A 20,058-nucleotide genomic window follows, 5' to 3' on the forward strand; every position below is an offset into this window, starting at 1 on the left:
CTAGGGAGAGAAAAGAAACATAAAGTCAGAATTTTTGTCCGAATAGAAACTGTGCTGACATCATTGCTTAGTAAGTCATTAGAATATTATTTTCCACTTAAGCATCTACTATATACAAATTGAAAATATAAAAACTTCAGGGATTTCTGGTTCAAGAAGTACTGTTGTATGTTGAGTTTATTTCTGAGTTCGATCAGCCTTGAGGGGTCACCTACATTTATTCTAAAGGCGTACCATATCGGATTTACTTGGCGCATTTATATTTAACACAAGGTATTACCTACATGTCTCTAGGACCATGTGGCCACTGCATATTAGTTTTAATTATTCTGAAATTATAGAGTAGTAGCAACATCACAAGATGATTAAAGTGTTTTGTGATTAAATATGTAAACATTTTTATAAAGTTGTTATTCAATTATTTGTTATACTATTGAATAGCAGAAATGGGTTACATAAATAAATCATTCTTACCAATAAAACATAGATAAATAGATATGCTTATATTATTTCTATATGAGGAATTTTTTTAAACACTTCTGGTTGAAAATACAAATTCTAAGCGCTGCAATTCTTAACTATGCCAGTGGTTACCAACGCTGGCATCATATTAGGTCAGTCGTCCTCTGAGTATGATCTGTAAACCCATGGTGGTCCCTGGGACACTTTGAGAGCACACATGGACTCAAAAGTATTTTTATGATAATTCTAAGATTTTTTTTCACTGTGTTGACATTTCCATTTTAATACTGAACCCAATTTGGTATAAAAAAAAGGTTAGGTAAAATTTCTAGGACTTAGCACAAATTAAGGCAAGGACACAACTCAGTAATAGTAGTCACTGAATTCATGAAGTAGAAAACATTACACTGCCAAGCTTGTTGGAAAAAGAAAAAAAAGCCTAATTTATTTAAGAATATCCTTAATGAAGCTGTAAAAATTATTCATGTAATTAAATCTTGACCCGTGGCTGCAAGGGTTTTTAACGTTTTGTGTGTTGAAATGGGAAATACACATGAAATACTTTCGGTGTACTCTGAAGTATGATCATTGTCTCCAGGAAAAGTACTTATGTGAACCTTTGAATTGTGAATTGAATTAGTTGCTTTTTGCTTCATGTAACATCATTTTTATTTGAAAGAATGACTAACAGACAAACTATCATTGTTCAGACTTGAGTATTTGGTGGGCATTTTCTCTAAAATGAATGAAGTAAATGTGTCACTTCAAGAAAAACAATTAAAGCATATGTTGTGAATGATAAAATTCAAGCTTTCAAATAAAAAATAGAATTTGGAAAACTAATTTCTGTCACCAAGAGTGTGAGAGTTGTCTACAACTTAAAGAATTTTCTGATAAGATCAGTGGAGGTACAAACGAATGTCATTATATTTAGATACAATTAGGTATTATGAAAATAGCAATGTGAATCAAATCTCATATGGCAAAACTAAGGCTCCATTCTAAACTAGATGTATACAACCATAACAGAGTGCAAGAAATCAAAAATTTGAAGGTTTTTATTAATCACAATAGATTCCTGTGTATATAATCTGCTAGGCAGTTTCACCCTGGCCAATTATATTATGTCCAATGGCCAAGACAATTTTTGGCTAAGTCAACCTTACCTGAGAAAGGTAACAATTCCTTGCTGCTTAATATAAATGTGGTGACCAAATTCTGTACATTAAATCTAAAGAATTCATTAATAAATATGTTTGCTTTTGTTACTATTAGTCATGTTAATTAATGAATAATTTTAATCAGAACATTTCTTGTTACATATTTGCCTCTCATTTTAGAAAAATAATCAGTTGAATTGCTATAAATATTTCTAAGGGCTAGTTATAGGCTTCTGGCTTGAAGAGAAAAATTCTGAACAACTTCAATCTGAAAACTTCTGAAATATGATTAGACAGCAGACAACTGCAATTATAAAACGGACATTACATTGCCTAGAAAGAATATCGAGACAGTCAAAATCACGGATGGTCTCTGGAACGTGTTTGTTCCATATATGTAATTTAGCACTTACTTTGGGGAAAGTGCTATACCAGGATTTGTTGTGCTCAAGAAAAACTTTGATCACACATGTTATACCAAAAATATAAAAATAAAAAATAGTTATTATGAATAAAATGTGGCCGGCCTCTATGATGCTGTATCTAAAGCACTATGTGAATGTGTTTTTATGAAGATGTGTATATATAGCTTTCTCTGTGGCTAAATCTGTCTATTTGTATCTGGGTAGCCTGGCCATAAACCCTCTACCACATCTGGGTCATCACTTTTAAATGTATTTTTAAATTAATAATCACATACTATTCATTTTGTAAGTGAAAAAAAATAATCTAAGAAGTAGAACACAGGGGGATTTGCCAATTTGGAAGATCCTTGGATGGATTAATTATTATTACATAGTGGGTGCAATTAATGAGTAACCAGACAAAGAACAAAGAATTCTACCACAGTTCTACCAGGTTGCCTGACATACTGGAGGATGATACATTGTGATTTAGCAGCAGGGCCATTAGCAGACGCTTTGCTTCTGAAGTTCAGTCTCTGAAATTTTCAAAACCAGACATCACTAGTTTCATGGACCCTGGTAAGCCACTGAACTACAAACCTTCCACAGTATCTGTCTCTGCCATATGAATTTGAGCTAAGTATGAATTTCACAGATGAACTGTAACTTGTTTCTATTCTAGAAAAACACTATAATGAGGTATCAACCCACTTCTTGTTTAACTATGTAAATCTTACCAATGATGTCTGAGCAAAACAACAATAGTCTAAAGATTAAATATTTTGATCTAGCATTGGCTTGATGACTATACACCACTCTATATTTATGTCTCTCTCTCTGCCTGTATTTACTTGAATCTATCCTGGTTGAATGTCTAGAAAAGGCAATAAGACTGAGACAATTTGCTTGACCAGAAATTCTAGCTTAAACGCTTGGCACTTTGTAAATACTACAGATTTAAGTGAGCTTTTACTGTATAATGTATTTCTTTTAGACATCCAATTATTAACTACTTTTCAAATAGAGATTTTTGTTGTTTGTTTGGGGTGCTTTTTGTTTTTCATGTTAGGTGATTAAATGGGAATCCTATTTTTTATATCTTTAATTTGCACATTGTTAATTTGAGAAATAGGAAAGGAACTGAAATAGCATGGAGGAGTTAATATCTATACAAAGGTTTGACCAGTAGTAATTGCTGTCTAAATAAAATCCTAACTTCTTGAAAGCAGAATATGTTTAGATGAGTATACCAAATACAACTAAATGAATTAGGTATAAAGCCATAAAAATTGCCCAAGTATATGAATAATCATATTATTGGCACAAAATCTTTAAAATTATATCTCCCTGGCAATGCAACAGAATAATTGTTTACTTTATATCTCCATATCATATTCAGAGTGTAAAGAAAGGTGAACCACTTAACATTTCAATAATCTGATTAATAACATTTTTAAGAGCATTAATTAAGAAGAAAAAAGGCTTGTTTTTTAGAGTTGCTTTTGAAAATATATATATATCTCAGAGAATATGCTGTCACATTGCCAGGGAGATATACTTTAAAAGTTTTTGTGTTAATTCTGCAATTTAAAGTTATTACTAATCACTTTTACTTCATTAATCTAATATTTTTTAAAAAACACAACTGAAAGTATAATCTTTAGTTGAAGGAAGCATCTTTAAATAGTTTACTATGCAAATGCTCCCTTTATTAAACCTTAAGACAATACAAAATATATATATATACTTCTAGTGTTAATCTCAAGTTTTTTTCTGCTTTTTGCATGACCCTTTCTAGAAGCAGTGATAGGTCCAAGAAGTGAAGAAAAATGACATTTACTCAAACATGTTCAGAATTCTCTAGTGATTGCAAGTGGCTATTTTCAAGCTTGATAATATTCATTACTATGTATGTTAGCAATTAATCTCTGAATGCAATGCTTCGGTGAAATTGTCAATTATTTATTTAATTTTTAAAATAAATAATAAATAAGCAGTGAAATTTAGTCCCTGCCCCAAGGAAGCAGATAATTTAGGAAGCTTTAAAGACAATCCAGTACAAACAGTAAATCACCCCATTGTCCTCAGGATTCAGCGCCTGACACCTGAAGTATGTACAGATTCATTGCAGTTTCTACAATGCTAAATATCCACCATCATTATTAATAACTAGAAGACCCAAAGAAGAGCTCATTCATGCTTCATATTACCTCCAATTACTGCAGAGTCACTTTTGATTGCATTAGCAAGGGGCTCTCTGTCATCGATTGTTCCAGAATGATCTACAGTTAAAGCACAACAAAGGGGGAAGGTGATAGAGGCAAGCAAAAAGAAGAAATTTTGAAAAAATCGTAAGTGTTTTAAATCAAAAGAATTATGGAGGTGAATGTGGGATCTCTGTTATTTTCAATTTCAGCAATGTCAATGGTATTGACCCTCATAAATAAGAAATTGAACATCTACGAAAAAAATAGCAAAGAGATCTAAAAGCCAAATAAATAAAACCAACTTCAAGAAGCCATCTTGAGAAGGTGGTCTGAGAGCAACATGAGACGTTTTCTAAATTCCATGGGCAAGCTGGGTTTGTGACGGAGTGGAGGAAGAACCCTAAGTCACCTGCAAATGAGTGTGTCCTTTCCCTTGATGTGGCATCCGTGCCAGCCTGGGCCACACAGCTGGACTCGGTCACGTGTCCTGTAACAGTGACAGGGTCTGGATGGCTGGGGTACAGAGCTGCCTTCAGAGGGGCCACGTGACTCAGCTGCACTGCAGAGAGGCAGCCTGTGAAGCCCTGTGCACCTGCCAGTGCAGTCTCCTGGTCTACATCACTGTGTTCTGCAAATCCAGAAAAACACCAAAATGTTAATAGTGAAAATCAGAAACAGGGAATGACACAGAAATGGAGTATTCTGAATTTGTTAATGCAATAGCAAGAAATATAACGCTATCAAATTCCTCCTTAATTTTGTCTTTACTAAAAAGATAAAAACCATTAGCCTTTCACAACTATTGGTAGATTTCCCATTTAATGAAGTCAAGTTTTTAAGCATGGATTATTAAAAATGATATGGTAAGCTCTCCAGAAACAAAGCATAAGAATGGATCAGGTTAAGAAGTAATGAGGGTGTCATAATATTTTTAATTTAAAAATAGATTACTGCAACGTATTTATGTTAGGGTTTAGAGTCAGTATCAAGAGGTGCATCCTAGATTTGAAAACAAGTTCAGTAGTTTTCAAAACTTATGCCATGAAAGTAACAGAAACCAGAGAGAAAATTGAGCCTTTGGATTTCTGTTATCAGTTCCCCAACCCGACAATTTGTTCTGGCTGAAAGTTTTCTGATGCTTTGTGACCCCACCCAAACATACCAGGAGGAGGACACTATCATGCAGTGGAGGCCAGACCTTGAAGTTATTAGGGTCTCTCCATAATTACTCACGTACAGCCACAAAACCCTTCATACCCATTGCTTTTTCTTCCTGTTTCAATGACAACCTGTCACTAACAGAAATATTCATGCCCTCCAAAGCCAGATAATCTCTCCCTCCTATTAATGAGAATTTAGTTAGTATGAGACTCTTGCGGAACAGGGACTGTTGTAATGCTAGGATATTAATTCAAAATTTGCATTAGGAATATATCATACATACTCCTTGCTTGGCGATCATAAAATCTAAACAAGTGAAATTTATTGAGGAGCTTAAAGGCTCAAATGTCATCAAAATACAGTGCATCCATCCACCCAGTGTGATAAAAACAAATAGCACAACTATTGATAAGGTTTGGCTCTGTGTCCTCATCTAAACCTCATCTTGAATTGTAATCCCCATGATTCCCATGTGCCCAGGGACGGACCCAGTGGGAGGTGACTGGATCATGGGGGCGGTTTCCCCCATGCTGTTATTGTATCTCCTGAGATCTGACAGTATTACAAGTATTTGGAAGTTCTTCCTTTTCTCTCTCCTGCTCCCATGTGAAGAAGGTTTTTGCTTCCCCTTCCCCTTTGCCTTCCGCCATGATTATAAGTTGCCTGAGGCTTCTCCAGCCATGCGGAACTGTGTTGATTAAACTTCTTTCCTTTATGAACTACCCAGTCTCAGGAAGCTCTTTACAGCAGTGTGAGAACGGACTTACAGAACTATTCTCCCCTGTACTGTACACAGGTAGGGAAACACAAAACGTGCACATTAGTCTTTCTTTTGAAAATATAATAATATAGATGTGTATATTAAGGGCAACTTGAATCTATGCTCCCAGGAAAATTAAGCTAAATTAAAAGTACAAACAATGCAATAGATATTAAGAATATATGAGTGCATATTATGTGCTAGCCAGTGTTCTAAAAGATTTGCATGCTACTGATAAAACTTTATAATAGCCAGACTTGTAACTGGAACAAGTCACACAGATGGAACAGTTCAGTTCAGAATTTTAACCATTCACCTGAGGTTACACAGCTGTCGGCATTACTGGACCTCTGGCCTACTATAGTCCAAATCATGAGCTTCTTTTGTTTATAAACCACTCTCTGGTTGAGATCCTCTTTCCTTTAGTCTGCTTTAAGTTTCTGCAGTGTCTTTTATTTATTCATTTAAATCATTTTTTCTTGAGAGCTAGACTTTAAGTGACCCTGGGCATGTGAGCTCTCTCTCTTTTTTTTTTTTTTTTTTTTTTTTTAAACAGTCTCTCTCTGTCACCCAGGCTGGAGTGCAGTGGCATGATTTCAGCTCCCTGCAGCTTTTACCTCCCAGGTTCAAGAGATTCTCATACCTCAGCCTCCTGAGTAGCTGGGATTACAGGCATGTACCACCACACCTGGCTAAATTTTTTGTATTTTTAGTACAGATGGGGTTTTTCCATGTTGGCCAGGCTGGTCTCGAACTCCTGGTCTCTAGTGATCCACCCACTTCAGCCTCCCAAAGTTGCTGAGATGAGAGGCATGAGCCAGTGTGCCTGGCCAGTTACATCTAAGTTAAAGAATTTTGGAGAGTTCCATTTTCTTTCATGTTTTCTATGTAATTTAAAAAATCCTGATTGAATGTTTAGTATTATGAGTATCATCCTCTCTAAAAAGAAAATGGAAAATTAGAGCGATTATATCACTTTCTTGTTGTGGGGGTCCTGGTAGTGAGCCATATTCTGACCCACCTGGCTCTTCCTCACTACCCAGGGATAGCACTGAGGTAGCATCACTCTACAGCTTCCACAGAAAACTGTGAGCTCCTCAAACAAAAAGATGACTGCCAACATCCAGCATAATGTCATTGCATAAGAGGCAGTTCATCATTGTGTATGGAACCAAATAAATCCCTTAGTCCACCTTAGCAGTTATTCATTTGAATGTATGTTCATTTCAACACACATATATATGTGAAAAAGACAACATTCTTGATTTGGAGGTGTTTTTTTTTAACTTTAATGAGAAATTAAAAAGGAAATATACCATCATAGTGGCATAATTGGGACAGTGCTTTTCACATTTCTTCTGCAAGGTTAAAATGTTGAATAAAATTTCCATAGGTCTTTAAAATGTCTTCCTTTTTCAGCCCCTCCCTGCCAGACAAGATTTACTTCTCTGGCACTAATCTGATATGAAATACATTTTTAAAGTTTCACACTTAGAAATTGAAAAATTTGCCGGGCGCAGTGGCTCAAGCTTGTAATCTCAGCACTTTGGGAGGCCGAGGCGGGTGGATCACGAGGTCGAGAGATCGAGACCATCCTGGTCAACATGGTGAAACCCCGTCTCTACTAAAAATACAATAAATTAGCTGGGCATGGTGGCACGTGCCTGTAATCCCAGCTACTCAGGAGGCTGAGGCAGGAGCGCGGAGGTTGCGGTGAGCCGAGATCGCGCCATTGCACTCCAGCCTGGGTAACAAGAGTGAAACTCCGTCTCAAAAAAAAAAAAAAAGAAAGAAAGAAAAAAAAGAAATTGAAAAATTTTACCTATTTCAAAATCACTGTACAAAAAAATGAACCACTAAAACTCAAAATGGACACATGGTCAGTTAATATTCACCCTTTTAAGAGCTAATGAAACAGGAAAAAAATGTCCTGCAGTTTGAGTATTTTACATGTTAGCGGGGGAAGGGAGAGAGACAATAAACATAGAAACAAAAATCAAATGAGAATTTTACAGACTGATAATGCTATGAAGAAAACAAATTAGGCAACGTGATGGTTGTAACTGGAACAGAGAATTACCTTGATGGATTAGGTTCTATTTTGTGTTTATTTTAAGGGTGACATTTTTTGCAGCCCTATTCCCTTAGTACACTATGGATATTACTCCAGTATCTTCTGGCCGTATTGCTTCTTTTTCAGAATTTGTAAGATTCCCTGTGATTTTGGAATTTTCATCAGATTGTTCCTAAGTGTGTATCTTATCTCAATATTCTGCATAGAACATGATAAGCCCTTTCAATCTGCAGACACAAACTTTTTATTTGGCTTGGAGAAGTTCATGTATTGTGTACACACTACTGTTTGACTTCATCCTTTTTATTCTCTTAGAATGTCAATCTTTCACATCAGGTCTCCTCTATATATTCTCAAAATTCATTTTATTTCCCTCCTGATTTCTATTATTTAGGACTTATATCTATGTGGGCCAAATACTTCATTCACTTGATCTCCCAGGTGCAAATTCAAGTAGCAAAAAAGAATCCTTTCCTTTTAAATTTTTTAGTTTTAGGGAAAAAACATATTTTTAGCTCCTCAAGGTCTTTTTGTGGCTTTGTAAGAATTTCCTTAAAGTCCTCTTACTAAGTCTCATTCATGTCACTGTCTGTCTCCTTGAATAGCTTTATTTTGATAGAAAATCATTTTGGTTTAGTTTTCTTTTTTAAAAAAATTTTTTTAAATTGTACTTTAGGTTCTGGGTACATGTGGAGATCATGCAGGATTGTCGCATAGCTACATACATGGCAACGTGGTTTGCTGCCTCCATCCCACCGTCACCTACATCTGGCATTTCTCCCCATGTTATCGTTCCCCGACCTCCCCACCCCTCTGCTATCCCTCCCTTGGTACCCCCCCAACAGACCCCAGTGTGTGATGCTCCCCTCCCTGTGTCCATGTGTTCTCATTGCTCAACACCCACCTATGAGTGAGAACATGCGGTGTTTGATTTTCCATTTTTGTGTCAGTTTGCTGAGAATGATGGTTTATAGATTAATCGATGTCCCTACAAAGGACACAAACTCATCATTTTTTATGGCTGCATAGTATTTCATGGTGTATATGTGTCACATTTTCCTTGTCTAGTCTATCGTCAATGGGCATTTGGGTTGGTTCCAGGTCTTTGCTCTTGTAAACAGTGCTGCTATGAACATACATGTGCATCTGTCTTTATAATAGAAAGATTTATAGTCCTTTGGGTATATACCCAGTAATAGGATTGCTAGGTCAAATAGAATTTCTATTTCTAGGTCCTTGAGGAAGTGTCACACTGTCTTCCACAACAGTTGAACTAATTTACACTCCCACCAACAGTGTAAAAGTGTTCCTATTTCTCCACATCCTCTCCAGCATCCATTGTCCCCCGATTTTTAAATGATCACCGTTCTAATGGGCGTGAGGGGGAATCTCAATGTGCTCTTCTCCTTTTATTGATGTTGAATGCTTTTAAGTCTGGAGCTGGTTTGTTAGTTGACTTTTTAATCTGCTTCCTGATGCCACTGACCACCTTAGGTGGCTCACACCCAGGACACATAGACAGTGTGGTGGTCCAGGAAAAAGCTGCAGGCCACAGTCCTGTTAGCAAACCTCTCTTCACTCTGCCTTGGGACAGAGAGGGCATGTCCCAAATCTCAGGTCATCTTAGTGTCTTGAAAAACATAGAAAACGGGCACATTAATATTTTCTAATGCTGATCTTTCCCCCATGGGCCCCAGGGACATCTGTAAGGCAAACAATCCCCAAGATCCAAATCATTCAACTCCCTCCCTACCCCATGAGAGTCCTCTAGGCTGGCTCTTGGGCATTCTTCCAACCCAACAGGTGGGAAGCCCCACAAAAGCCTCCTCCTTGGTTCCCTCCATGATCCTCTTGCCTGCCCGCCTGCACCAACAACTCATTTCAGAAGCCTCAATGGGGTAGAACCCAAATTAGAAGTAGAGGGAAACTTCAAGAAACTCAGCAGCCATCCTCCCATAAGTGACTCCAAACAAAATTAACTGCTATATTAAGTTGCATATAAGCAAAGCTGGCCTAATAAATACATAGCGTCAGACATCTGCTTTGACAATTGTGCTTATAACCCAATGGGCAAAAATATAAGTTTTTCCTGTTACCTGACACCTGAAAAGCCAGTGCAGTGTAATGAGTCAGAACAGGGTAGGTGGAGGGAGAAATTGATGACCAATGACTCCAGCCTCACAGAAATCTGGATAAAACAATCATGTTTTAGACGTTTCTTGCCATAATAATCCTGAAATGACTCAGATTTCTGGGTGTTTGTGGCTGTTAAAAAGTAAACTGCAAGTCAAGCATATTTTCCAGCAACGGAAATGACTTCCGTATATATAAAGAAGAAACCTTTTAATAAAAGCCCTATAGGAAAAATGGAGTCTTGAAAAATTAGAATTTGGTGAAGTGCCCTTCTATGACAGAGAAACTACTGTTTTTTGAAAGATATGACAATACATTTAAAAACAATTACAAAGAGTGCTTTATGAAATTTCTTGTGGCATAAACAAAAAAATAAAAACTCAGGAAACGAAGTACTTTATATGTCCTACCTATGAGAAGGAGTCACTTAAGAAGAAAGATCTCAATGTCTTTAATCCACAAACAAGGCTTTGCAAAAAAAAAAAAAAAAAAAAAAAAAAAAAAAAAAAAAAAAAATGGTGCAATGAATCAGGAGAGAGAGCCAGGGCTAGAACTGAACGATGTACTTTTACTATTTTATGCAATTCCACCAGGGACTCAACAGAAAAAGAGTTAGTGGGAAAGTAAAATGGCAAACCAGACAAAAAAACTGTGTGGATAAAGAGGCAGTTTATCATAAAACGTATTTGTTTGCCAACCAAAACTACTGTACTGAGATGTAAACTTGAAAGCCTGATGAATCCACAAGTTACATACAGGCAGCTATCTTACAGTGACAGGCACTTCACTTTTGCTTTCAGCATAACCTGTCTCAAGAGTCATTTTACAAGATGTATGTAAAAATCTCAGTGTCCTTAAATAAGCTAATTAAACTTTCTTTTGTACCCCTTTGGCTTTGAAGCTTGTTTTACTTAAAATATCCTTGAGATGGAAGATTGTCTCTAAAGCTCTTCTGAGGAGATTGAGTAGACATCCTCTTCTCTCAGACCACACACTTTATTTACATCTGGGCTAAATCGCCACTGCAGAAACCTGAGTGTGCTTCCTGAGCTCTGCAGACTCAAAAGAGATAAATGATCCCTATGGGTCATCGCCTCTAAATATACCAAAGCTACTACTCAGAACAAGTGAAAATGATCTCCAGGCTTTTAGAAAACTTCTCTAACATAAAAATGAACAGAACTCAGAACTTAATTTTACAATGGGTTTTGGAAATAAAAAGCAAATGTAGCCCATCCTATTAATGATGGAGAAATGTCAACCAAGTTAATCTGACGCAACCTGGTTTTTCCCACTACCGTCATGAATTATCAACACATTATTGTTAGTGTTCCTGTGCCATTAGGTATTTGACACAAAAAATAACAAACAGTAAATATAAATTTCATTCAACTTTTGAGTAGTGATTTTTTTCAGTCATTTTTACAGTGATATCATTATTCAAAATGTGGGCATATTTTCCCAAGAGAGGTTTTATACAACTTTAATAAGATTATGTAAATATTTTAACTGAGATCTTTGTTTTCCCCATGTGGTGGGATTGTGATATGTAACAGCTTAATGAATTGGCAAAACAACTTTATATCTGTATATTTCCTTTAATTAATTACATCCTAGAGAGATTTCTTTTTATATAATTTTCTAGTAAATATTTATCTTAAGGAAGCTGATTGACAAATCATTCACTTTGGCATTGGAACTTATATACATTGTGAACAAAGTAAAGACATGACATCAGACTGTTGGCCTTTTTACAGGGAATACCAGAAAGAAAGGAAATGCTTTTTCCCCCATCCTCTAGTACTCATTTCTACAAATGAGGATGAACGATAACAGCAATTTTTCACTCCAATCACCATTAACATGCATTACAAGCAGGTATCAAGCAAGGGGGATAATTTTTATGTAATAATATTAAATTGTACTATGATGGCATGAGAATCAACTCTAACACCCCATTACATTTAACAGACAATGCTAATAGAATTCAAATTTCTCTGCTCTGATTCTGATTAGTCCTTTGAAATATCATCAGACTCAGCTTCACCAACGTTTTGGGCACCTGGGGTCGGTTTCAAGGAAGACAATTTTTCCACAGATGGGAGTGGGGAGGGGAGCGGTTTCAGGATGATTCAAGTGCATTATATTTATTGTGCATTTACTTTCTGTTGTTATGTATTGTAATACATAATGAAACAATCGCACAATTGGCTACAATGTAGAATCTGTGGAAGCCCTGAGCTTGTTTTCCGGCAACTTGATGGTTCCATCTGGGGATGATGGAAGATGGTGACAGATCATTAGGCATTAGATTCTCACAAGGAGTATACAACATACAACCTATATCCCTCACATGTGCAGTTCACAATAGGGTCCTAACTCCTATGAGAATCTAATGCTGTGGCTGATCTGACAGGAGGCAGAGCTCAGGTGTTAATGCAAGTGATGGGGAGTGGCTGTAAATACAGATGAAGCTTCGCTTGCTTGCCTGCCTGCCACTCACCTTCTGCTGTGCAGCCCCATACTGGTCCATGGCCCACGGTTTGGGAACCCCTGATCATATCAACCAACAAGCAGCTTTTTCTGGCTGTGCCCTCTCTTCACCTCACAGGTTCCTTGTCCACACCCCAGCCAGTCCCTTCCTTTCTCTTCCTTCCATGGATTCCTCTTGTTTAATAAACTCATTCACATATTAGCATCAGTACCTAATCAGGGCTTTATTTTATTACTTATCTGTGGCGTGGGCAGCTTTTAAGGCATGTTAGCAATTACATGGCAGAATGAAGTATAGATATCTAAACCTTCTCTTCTGCACTATTATCAGTTATCAACCTACCACTAATAATAAAAGTGTGCTCCTGAATTGCATGTTAACCCTTACCGATGAAATGTAAAAAGGTCATTGATTCTCAAAAAAAAGAAAAAAAAAATCCCTTTCTCTCTCTCTCTCTGTTTTTGTTTGTTTGTTTGTTTCTTTTGTTTTGTTTTTTTGTTTTGTTTTGTTTTTTTAGATGGAGTCTCGATTCGCTCAGGCTGGAGTGCAATGGCACAATCTTGACTCACTGCAACCTCTACCTCCCAGGTTCAAGCAATTCTTCTCCCTCAGCCTCTCAAGTAGCTGGGACTACAGGCACACGCCACCGTGCCCAGCTAATTTTTTGTGTTTTAATAGAGACGGGTTTAGCCATGTTGCCCAGGCTGATCTTGAACTACTGAGCTCAGGCAATCCCCTGCCTCTGCCTCCTAAAGTGTTGGGATTGTAGGCATGAGCCACTGCCTCTGGTCCAACCCTTTCTCTTTTTTAATTTAGAAATTCTTGTTTTATCATTGCAAGAAGGTTTCTAGATTTCAGGCACCTGAAAATATATCGTTTTGGATTTATGACTCTTGCTTTTAACATTTGGTATATTTTTAAGTGTAAGTAGAATTCCATGTGTTTTTGTGCTTGGATGCAAAATAAAAAGCTTTGCATGTGACATCACTGTCAGAGGAATACATGTGCCCACCCCACAGGGACCACATGCTCATGACTATACATGCTTCTGGCAAAAATCCCGACTTCCATGCTATCATTTGTTCTACTGTTAAAATCAGGTAATGTGTTTCTTTCAATAACATGAATGTTCTTTGGATGGTTATTTTAAAAACATGTTTTTAAACATGTTTGGAACATGACACCTCTGATCTATTTTTACATATTATGATTAAGAGGATATGTTTCTAGGTATGATTGGTTCAGTACAACATGGCTAACCCTCTGGAATCAACTAAAGCCTTCTCAAGAAGAAAGTCATGCTATGCATTGAAGACAGTCTATGACATTTTAATTATCAAATAATTTAAAAATCAATGAAACTGACACATTTTTTAAAGATCGTAAGATAGATTTTGTTTTAACTTTTCTTGCTCTAACTTGTACTTTCCTTAAAAACATGCTTCGAAAATAACCAATCCATTATTTTGAAAGCCACTTCATGATATATTTATAAAATCACAGTGCCCTAAATTTACCTAGGTCACATTTTGCCTCATCTCTGAGCACTGAAGCAAGTTTTACATAAAGAATTCCTGACACATTGTAGATTTCTCTTAAAGCTCTTCAGAGGAGACTGAGTAGAGTTCCTTCTCCTTGCTGACTATACACTTTATTTACATCTGGTCTAAATCTCCACTGCAGTAATTTGAGAGTACATCTTGGCTCTGCGGCCCCCAAAAAGAGAAATGATTATTATGGACCACCGTAACTAATATAGAAAACCTACTGCTGATAAAGAGTGAAAAAAATCTGTTGGTTTTTACATAAAGAAATCATAGAACTAATTTAATATATAAAAGTCTCCAGGACTGGAACTCAAGAGCTTAATTTTACTGTAAAATTTAATATAAAAAACAAATGTCTATTGATTACGGGAGGATCTGAACTGAGCTGTTTAACTGAAACCTTGATCTTCCCACCATAGCTCTAAACTATCATATATTATTACTGCCAGACTTATTAAACACTTCCAAAATTTTTATTGTAAGAGGTAGATAGAAATGGCTACCATGTCATCATAGTACAGTTTGATGTTGTTTCTTAAAATTCAGCTACCTTTCTCAATATCTGCTAGCAGCATTTTTAACAGTGGCAGCAATTCAAAATTACCCTTAGAATCCTTTCTGCATTTCAGAAATGAGCACTGGAAAAAGTCAAGAGAGGGAAAGTATTTCCTTAATTTCTCTGTTTCCATCTGAAAAAGCATGGAATAGTCATATACTTAAGTCTTTTGTTGTAAGTGTAGGCAAATTATAACTCAAAAAAAAAATTGGCAATGTTTATATGTTACTCCCTTAGAAGAAATATCCAGAAATTATAAAAATATTAGAAGCATTTTAATATATTTTAATTTGGAGGGTAATTTGAGACTATTTTGTCTAAAGCAATACTGGTGCACATTATACTCATGTAGATACAAAGGGACATTTGTTATGATGATTATCTAAATCCCCACTGCCATAAGCTCTGTAAGGGCAGATATAATGTCTACCTTGTTGAGTGGAATTCTCTGTTTACATGGTAGGTGACTACAAGGTATGTATTTAATATATGAATCGAGGAGTCACCTGGGCTTACAAAAATGCAAAGCATATTTGATAGGTGTGGAAACATGAGAATGCGGCCCAAAGACCACCAAATACAGTAAGAGTACATGACCAAGGGTCCCAACTGCTGGGCTCCAAGATCCATCCCCATGCTTCTACCAAGGCCATGATTCCCATGGGCTGTCCCCAACTAATGGTGGGTCATCCCTGGCAAACAAGGGACCCTAATGCATTATAAGGCAGGCTCATCCCTGGAAAACAAGGGACTCCTCTGGAGGGTGACTTTAACTCAATGACTCCCTAAACATTTTGTTAAATCTTTCTTAGACTACACACTGGCCTAGGACATGTCCATGCTTCTGTCTGATTTTCCCTTTCTCTCTCCATCCCTTGTAGACAGAGTATCATGGACATCTAATGTTCCTGTATGCCTTAGCCAGCTCCTCCCCTTTTTCTCTTACAGAACTTTTCCCCGAATAAAGTTCTCACATTCTTAGTCCTGTCTTGACAGCTGTTTCTTGGAGGACCTGGTCTAACACAATAAGTGACTTTCAGGCAGACCAATTCTCTTTGGAAAATTAGTAACTCTACTTGTTTTTTTAATTGCATTTTAGGTTTTGGGGTTCATGTGAAGAATATGCAAGATTGTTGCAGAGGTACGCACATGGCAGTGTGGTTTGCTGCCTTCCTTCCCCTCCCCTGTATCTGTCATTTCTCTCCATGCTATCTCTTCCCACCTCCCCACCCCTCCATCCCTCCCCCATTTCCCCCCAATGGACCCCAGCGTGTAGTGCTCCCCTCCCTGTGTCCATGTGTTCTCATTGTTCAACACCTGCCTATGAGTGAGAACATGTGGTGTTTGATTCTCTGTTCTTGTGTCAGTTTGCTGAGAATGATGGTTTCCAGGTTCATCCATGTCCCTACAAAGGACGTGAACTCATCGTTTTTGATGGCTGCGTAATATTCCATGGTGTAGATGTACCACATTTTCCCTATCCAGTCTATCATCAATGGGCATTTGGGTTGGTTCCAGGTCTTTGCTATTGTAAACAGTGCTGCAATGAACATTCGTGTGCATGTGTCCTTATAGTAGAATGATTTATAATCCTTTGGATATATACCCAGTAATGAGATTGCTGGGTCAAATGGGATTTCTATTTTTAGGTCACTGAGGAATCGCCACACTGTCTTCCACAATGGTTGAACTAATTTACACTCCCACCAACAGTGTAAAAGTGTTCCTATTTCTCCACATCCTCTCCAGCATCTATTGTCTCCAGATTTTTTAATGATCACCATTCTAACTTGTGTGAGATGGATTAAAGACTTAAACATCAGACCTAACACCGTAAAAACCCTAGAAGAAAATCTAGGCAAAACCATTCAGGACATAGGCATAGGCAAGGACTTCATGAACAAAACACCAAAAGCAATGGCAACAAAAGCCAAAATAGACAAATGGGACCTAATCAAACTCCACAGCTTCCGCACAGCAAAAGAAACAGTCAGTAGAGTGAATCAGCAACCAACAGAATGGGAAAAAATGTTTGCAGTCTATCGATCTGACAAGGGGCTGATATGCAGAATTTACAAAGAACTACAAGAAAAAAACAAGCCCATTCAAAAATGGGTGAAGGATATGAACAGACATTTTACAAAAGAAGACATACAGGGGGCCAACAAACATATGAAAAAATGCTCATCATCACTGGTCATTAGAGAAATGCAAATCAAAACCACATTGAGGTAACTCTACTTTTGAAAAATCTTATTGATCTATTTTACTATAAATTAATGTATTGCCTTAAAATATAAGGATATACTATGTAACTTTTCACTATAAATTCATATACCACACAAAATTTGACCATAAGTTATCCTTTTTTTTTTTTTCTGTTAATGATAAATGATTAGTTCCTGGTAAAGATCCATACCTTAGGCATATGCTAAATAAATTATCACTTGCACTTTTAGGAGAGTGAGTTGACTTAGACCATGAAGTTCATTGCTAAATTTGGACTTTTACTTTTCAGCATATGTGATACGCATATCTGAATAATATGTAACTCTTGAGTAAAAGCCTTAACATCTTTAATTCAATAGGAATCTCCCTTATTCATTTACAAAAAGGAAAATGAGCGTTCATATGTTGAATTTTATTCTCCTGTTTGGTTAATACAATCCTCCTTATAGGATGTAAATCAGCTTTCCAATTGTTTTACAGTATATTGAATGTACTTCTACTCAAAGTGGTATAATATCTTGCACAGAAAACCTACCTAATATTTCTTCTTGACATCTGTGAATGCAGTATTAGCTTATGATTCCACTCATTAATGTCATCTAATATACTAATGTAGAGTTTGGGGGATGAGGACTCTTCCAAATCATAGTTGCACATATTTTTAATTCTGTGAATAACAATAGTCATGTGCAAAGGTAGACTTAAGTGAGGACAGAATAAGGAGCTGAGTCTTCCATGAGCCTGATGTTCAGCAAAGATATTTTCAGACAGACGGCCTCATTGCAGAGGTTGATGCTCCATCCTATAATCCCTACATCTTTGCCTCATTCTGGGTCTCTCTAGGGCTCTCGTCCCTTCCCCAGTTACCTGCAACATACCTCCCTCAAGGCTGAAATACACAGGGAAGCAGATGGGTCCCACAGTTAAGACAGTTGAGGCTTTGTTTTTGTTGCTGCTTGTTTGTTTAGATTTTTACAATTCTCTGTGGCTTCCTAAGCTGTGTCATAGCTATTAATGAAATAAGTCCTCTAAGGTTATTTAAAAAATAATGTTCAGAAATACCTTAATTACATATCCAAAGGTAAACAGGCAGAGCCAGTTACATACCCAGAGCTGAATAGTCTCCTAGACACTAGTGTCCTTACCTCTAGGGTAGTCTGAAATCGCTATAAATATTTCCCAGTACTAAATACGAAATAACTAAATATATTCTCTTCTGTTTTAAACAAAGGGACAGCCTAGCTATGTTTTTGCATCTGAAGTTTAGTCTAAAGCTAATACTCATGTGCTCAGACTTTAGAGTAAACATTGTCTTATCAGTTAATTATACATCAAGGGCAAGATTGGGATCAACTTTAAAGCTACAGAATAAAGTGGAATCATTTCATGCTAAATATGTTATTGGTTATATGTGTTTTCTTAGAGTAAATGATACACATGTCAGTCTTAAATAGTTGGATTTATATAATAACACTGTGAGACTCCCTTGGAATTTTTCAGTTAAGCTTCCAAATATCTAAGAAGTACTTTGCACATATTTTTTGTATCCACAATAGATAATGGAAGAACATTACAATTCAAGGTATTTCCCCTGTTTGTCTGGAGAATAAGAACACATAATCTTGGTGCTCATCACAGTATGTGAAAGCCTATAAATATTTATTTGCTGAACTATTAACCTTCTCAAGGGCCAATATTTTGATCATTCACCTATGGGTTTAATCAAACATTCTCAAGATTCTGAGATTAGGTACAGGGAACATAAGGAATGATTCATTGATGTACAAATAACTGCAAAGGTCAAAAAACAAAATTCCATTTACAATCTTGGACAAAATATTTCAGACTAGCGTCAAATACCAGATTAGGAATAAAAATTAGGCTACAAGAAGTCCTCTCCCCACAAATAAGATGAAACTGCAATACTCTTAATGATTTACGTATAACTGAAAAGAAAATATCTATTAAAATTTACTTTTCAATTTAGTCCTTGTTGGCAAGTGTAAAAATGTAGAAGTATTCTGATCTTAAAATGGCAACATTACACTTCTACTCCAGTGCTGTAATTAAAGGTAACTGATAGAAAGAAATAAGAATTATAAGGCATTTAGATTGCATCTGAGCAAATGTGACTGCCAAGGGCAACACCACAGCAAGGTAAATAGAATCCAAATCATAACCTGAAGCATATTAACTAACGAGAAGAAACGCAATCGCATTCTTCTTCCATTTTTCAGACCTAATCTTAGTTTTGTCATCAGAGGCAAGTTTGTCTATTTGGCACCTGATCAATATATACTTTACTATTTTTTATTATTTAATATTTTTGAAATGTGAGAATAGTATCATATTTCATCATGCTGTATTGAGGCAGGAAAGAGACCAGGTGATGTCACCATCAAAGGAAGATGCTTCTTCCTCCTGTGGGAAGACCCTATTCATGGCTGTATATATCTCTACCTTGATTATCACTCACTTCATCATCAAAATAGGCAAGCGATTTCCTCTGGCATGATGAAGTCCGTGTGTGTGTGTGTGTGTGTGTGTGTGTGTGTGTGTGTAATAAGACTTTTCTGATCCATTTTTAGGGGAAAGGTTGTTTCTTTTACTTACCTAAAATCCTGCCCAGGACCAGAGATTTGACTGTACTGAATTCTGTGCCTGATGCCAGGTGAACTTCTCTCCTTGTATTATCGTCAATCTACAAAATTATTACACGAGATAAAAACATTCAAATGGATGGCATTTTGTTGAGGAGACAGGAAGCAAAGGAGGACAAGAGAGAAAGATATATTAGGCAGTTGTTAGCATGGCCCCACACATTGAGAAAAAAAACACAAACTTTAAAAATGTAATTATTTAGGTTTTTCT

At 36.6% G+C, this 20,058-nt stretch overlaps 1 protein-coding gene across 5 annotated transcripts in view; it reads right to left on the reverse strand.

The window, feature by feature from the left end:
• CNTNAP4 (contactin associated protein family member 4) overlaps positions 1-20,058 on the reverse strand; it is a 369,359-nt gene that overhangs the window by 77,377 nt on the left and 271,924 nt on the right. For 4 of the 5 annotated variants that reach the window (XM_074404960.1, XM_074404947.1, XM_074404931.1 and 1 more), the window contains 3 exons: positions 19,801-19,888; positions 4,643-4,861; positions 4,237-4,308 (listed from right to left, as the gene is read on the reverse strand). In XM_074404960.1, the coding sequence (XP_074261061.1) occupies positions 4,237-4,308; positions 4,643-4,861; positions 19,801-19,888 (379 nt within the window). Of the gene's footprint in view, positions 1-7; positions 4,309-4,642; positions 4,862-19,800; positions 19,889-20,058 lie in introns of those variants that run through there. The other variant, XM_074404952.1, reaches the window with a different exon arrangement.

Source organism: Saimiri boliviensis, chromosome 1, assembly GCF_048565385.1.
Source record: "Saimiri boliviensis isolate mSaiBol1 chromosome 1, mSaiBol1.pri, whole genome shotgun sequence".
NCBI classification, from domain to species: Eukaryota; Metazoa; Chordata; class Mammalia; order Primates; family Cebidae; genus Saimiri; species Saimiri boliviensis.